Below are 4,855 nucleotides of genomic sequence, written 5' to 3'. Positions count from 1 at the left end.
CTAAAAAGAAGTTAATCTTTATAATTTTATTACCAATTTTCAAGTGGTACATAATGATACTATATCACCGGCTTTAAGTAAATATCTAAGAAATACGATTACACAAGAAGTCGACATGCATATATTTTACGTACAATATTTACATATCATTTCGGGATAGGAAAGTTATAATTATATTGTATAATAACAACGGTTTTCAGGCAATTAAAATATATCGTGAGAATGCACATCTTCTCATTCGTTTAGTTATCTTATAATAAACAATAGAATATGACACATTACAGGCCCATTTTATAGTCGAGCTGGAGAAGAGATCGAGGTATTATACACAACACCAATAATGGTAATAAAGAGTGTGAGATGGATCACAGTGATACTTTGATAAAATACAACTTCTTGTCACAAGCAAACGCGAGCATGTCAGGAGAGAGGGAAACCAAGTAACACCAGTCCCAATCAAGCATCAGATTAAGTACATTGAACTCAACTCTCTCCTTCAGGTTCAGACCATCAAGGTCATAGAGCCTGATCACCACGCTACCCTTCTCATTATCAACACTCGCTACATACACTCTGTCCTGCTCAGTTACGGCAGCATACAGGTATACACCGCTTGGAGCTCGTAGAGACTGACCAGCATTCCCATCCCTGTCATAGACCGTCACTACGCTTGGGTTGGTGTAAATACATGAACTCGAAACGAGCAAAGCCGACCTGGTGGCAGATACCTGCCTCGTAATGTTGTGCTTTGTTTGAACAGTGTGTTTGAGAGTGGATCCAGTCGGGTCATAGATATAGACTTGCTTCTCATTGTTAGCAATGAGGATTTCATCTGATGGACTTCTGTTTAGTTTGAGAGAATAGATACTGCCTTTCACGTGGATGGTTGATTTCCTGGATCCATTGGGAGAATATATGTGTGCTTCTTTGCTACCCGTCGATATGCATATCGACCTGTCTTGTTGAAACACAAGACCACAACACTTCATGTTACTTGGTATGTTTGCATACTGCTCCTGTTTACCAGCTGAATCAAAAATATCTATACCACGCGTGTCCCCATATCCGATAGCTACACTGTCATCAGAGTACTGGGTCATTCCAGACATCACTCTCCGTAGACCTACACACTGAATGACTTGCAAATTCGGATCCGAGATGCTCCCGAGGTCAAGACGGGTATTATCTGCAGGCTTGAATCTCTTCTCCTGTGCTTTCTTTGTAATGGCTGCCGCAGAAGTGTGATCAGTAGCCTCCTTCAGCATAGCATCCAGCTCCTCACAGAGCAAGGTATGAGCAGACAGACTGTCTGTCTCAAGACGACCCAGTCTGTCATTAGATACTAGTGTTATTGAACTACAAATACTCTTGATCCTGTGTCGATTGTTGAATTTCAAGACGCTGAGGTCGTCATCGAATCTCCGCTTTACGGCATTGATTTCCTCGATGAGATTTTGATGATTTTCTTCGAGTCGTTTGACCTTGATGCTGTAAGCTTGACTGACATCTTCCAGTAGTTTCTGCACGGCAGTGTATACTTCATGACGTTGTACTTCGACATTTTGAATGTTCTTCTCAAGTTCTATCTTCTTAGCGGCACATCGCTGGACAAGGTCGTTCACCTAAACAGAACAAATGATAGAGAAATGAAAATAACTTTTTCTGGCATGAGATGTATGCTATTAACATGGAGTTGATTTGAACATGAAATACAGGTGTTGCAAGCGCCTGAATTTTCACAAAAGTAATACCCCCTCCCCCCACACACATAATTATACGAGGACAGAGGAATTGAATTCATTTTTGTTTTTCTGAAACCTTAAAAGAGAATCCAGCCCTAGTAATTAGTCCATTTGTATGAAAGCAGTAAAAACAGATAAAAAGAACGGAGATAGTTTTATGATAATAATGATTATAATCATCATCATGGTAATAATGATAACAAAAGCAATATACATGTAATAGATAATAAGAAGAATAATGGTACTACTACTTCTACTTCTACTTCCAAGTATGGTGATGATGATGATGACGACGATGATGATTTTTTTTATTAACATTATTACTTTTATCTAAATGGTTTTCGTGTAACAAAAGAAAAAAAATAAAGACATTGCATTGCTCAAAGATTTGCAATTGAAGCATATTTAAAATTCATATTTTGTTACATATATTTTGTAATTCCTTGCGAGGCCACCCCCCCCCCCCTCTTGTCCCCTCCGCCCCACCCCCTTCTATCTTCTTGTGCCATTGGTACCTTAAAGTTGAATGATTTTGTCGTTTTCATGCCAAACTGAGACACGTTGACTTTTCAATCCTTGCCAGGGGAGGGGGCCTATTTCTGCCACAACCCCGGCCGGCCGTCAGTTTGACGGATGGGAGAATCTTCTCATTTGGTTGCGGTGCCTAGTAGGCCTATACATTGTAGACAGGGTTTATAATTCCATACACTGTTGGTCATAATGGTGGAATATTTTGTTTAACCCTATTTATTGAATGATTTTGACAATGATTTATTCCTAATAGATCTAGATAATAGTATACATGCTCAGATTTTATTTAATGACAATTGGGGAGTGTTTGTTTTGCGTGACTGCTATTGAGCATGTGTGTGCTACTATGCTAATCAACTAGGGGACCTTCGTCCTTAAGTCATAACTGACAGTAATGGGGATTAATACCTCATAAAAGGGCACTAATATAGCACATCGACACGGTTTTGATCCTGGGGGCTCACAGTAACGAGGCCATTGCTTAGCCAATGAATCATGACTGTACGCAGCGGGCGCTAGGGTATTTCGACGCCCCCACAAAACAAAAAAACAAAGAAAATGCAATAAAGTTTAAATAATTAATTGCATTTTCCCCCAGTCCCCACGACCCCCACGACCCCAACAGAAAAAAATCTTCTATGTGGGCATGCCTTGAACCATAATGCATGGCCCTACAGAGGAATTTTTTCCGTTGGGGACTGGGGGAAAATGCAATTAATTATTTAAACTTTATTGCTGTCAGTTATGACTTAAGGACGTAGGACCCCAAGTTGATTACCATAGTAGCACACACAAGCTTTAGCAGTCACGCAAAACAAACACTCCCCGATTGTCATTAAATAAAATCTGAGCATGTATACTATTATCTAGATCTAATAGGAATAAATCATTGTCAAAATTATTCAATAAATTGGGGTAAAATAATTATTCCAACATTATGACAAACAGTATACAATAAACACCTGATCAATCAATATTCGAGGGAATTTAGCGACCGCGTGAAGAAATGTTTAATTTTAGAATGCTCGAAAAATACTTTTCAGAGAAATTGAAAGCTTATTTTGATGCAGGGAATTCTATATAATTTTCCTTTACTTGTCCTTGCATGCGAGGGGTACCTTCCCTTGTCTGAATTGTATGAGTAAAGTTGTCAGGTCTTTATAGCCAAACGCAAGTAGCTTTGGTAAAATGAACCCACTTACCTTCATTCAATTTTGTCCCCCACTTGAATAATGCAGCTCTAGACATCAACCCCCTCTGCCCCCACCCTCCGACTTCAAGGGCCTATGCACCTTCCCTTATCTGAATCGTATGAGTTAACTTGTGTCAGGCCTCATAGATTGTGTCAAATGAACCCACTTACCTTAAGACGTAGCTGCTGCTCGAAGTCAGCCTGATTTTTGATGTTGTGATGTTGATGACCGACGATCACGCACTTGAGACAGACATGGACCTTACAATCCTCACAAAACATATCTTTGTTCTCTTGTTTGTGGATGGAGCACTTCTCAGGTAAGTGACCAATGTTGACCTTCCCGTTGATGATATCCTGTATGGATACAATCTCATGACCTTCAAAGACTGAGGTCATTAGCTCATGACTGCAGTCGCAATTAATGCACAAGTAATTATTACACGTTCTACAGAATGAGACAGCCTCTGATTGTTGATGAAAGTTGGAAGCAGTGCATTTTGGACGCATCTCAAGGACAGCGTTCAACCCTCCACACTCGGCGTGGTGATTATCTACAAGTCTGTTGACAGTCACATTGGTGAGGAGATTACCGACACGGTTCGCAGACAACTTGGTGATCTTCCTGCAGAGAGGACAGATCATGTGATCAAGATCCTGGTGGGAAAGGTCATAGTTCTTAAGACATTTCCGACAGAAGGTGTGTCCACATGAAGTCAGGATCGTTGCTTCGTCGAAGATATCAAGACATAATGGACACGTCAGGTTCTCTAAAGAGCTTGGAGCTTTCTCTTTCTCAGTCTGCTGAGCCATTGGTACATATAGCGGGTTTCTGGCTTATTACAAACACGAGCTCATTCTACGCTTATATATATCCAATGTCCCTAAAAACGCAATAACTACTAACACTAGAAGCCAACAATCAGTTCATGTAAGCACGAAGTATGCAGTGATAGATTTTGTCCTGAGTGCATGCATGCAATTCTGTACCAAGTTCTCACGTTGATTACAAATATGTGACGAAAGAGGAGCGAATTACTTTGATCGAAAATACTGAGCTTCTATTGAGGTGTATATATTATATACAATTAATAACGATGCTGAAATTAAACAACTTTTTCGTGATGTTTGTGTTCTCTTTGATTTGTATTAGCAATCTATATTTACAATTCATAGTAAACGTTTATAGCTGACATAATATTTTCACATAACGGTAACGAAATTTGGCCCCAAACAAATCTTATCCCAATCTATAGAGAGCACTACAGTACTACATCAACTACCCCGAACTATTATGATATATCACTACGTCCAAGAAACCCAAAGTTTTTCATTTGACTTCTGCTTTATTTTTATATCATCACAGGACAACTAAACAAATGACCATAAT

The 4,855-nt window shown here is 39.5% G+C and overlaps 1 protein-coding gene across 1 annotated transcript; it reads right to left on the bottom strand.

Annotated features, from left to right (window-relative positions):
• Nucleotides 1-365: 365 nt before the first annotated feature.
• LOC105447636 (tripartite motif-containing protein 45-like) lies at nucleotides 366-4,278 on the bottom strand. The gene is made up of 2 exons (XM_030993729.1): nucleotides 3,637-4,278; nucleotides 366-1,622 (listed from the first exon to the last, which is right to left on the bottom strand). The coding sequence occupies exons 1-2, from the start codon at nucleotides 4,276-4,278 to the stop codon at nucleotides 366-368; spliced, it is 1,899 nt and encodes a 632-aa protein (XP_030849589.1).
• Between the last annotated feature and the right edge of the window lie 577 nt (nucleotides 4,279-4,855).

Source organism: Strongylocentrotus purpuratus, unplaced genomic scaffold, assembly GCF_000002235.5.
Source record: "Strongylocentrotus purpuratus isolate Spur 01 unplaced genomic scaffold, Spur_5.0 spur5_scaffold_20, whole genome shotgun sequence".
Lineage (NCBI taxonomy): Eukaryota > Metazoa > Echinodermata > Echinoidea > Camarodonta > Strongylocentrotidae > Strongylocentrotus > Strongylocentrotus purpuratus.
The sequence above is the reverse complement of the archived record's forward strand: the minus strand, read 5'-3'. Positions and strand labels throughout refer to the sequence as shown.

Bases quoted from the DNA above. Each gene is read 5' to 3' on its own strand.
- LOC105447636 (XM_030993729.1), bottom strand. From the start codon at position 4,278: ATGGCTCAGCAGACTGAGAAAGAGAAAGCTCCAAGCTCTTTAGAGAAC. The intron at 1,623-3,636 runs GTAAGTGGGTTC...TGTTCTGTTTAG, and splicing joins AGCAGCAGCTACGTCTTAAG to GTGAACGACCTTGTCCAGCG.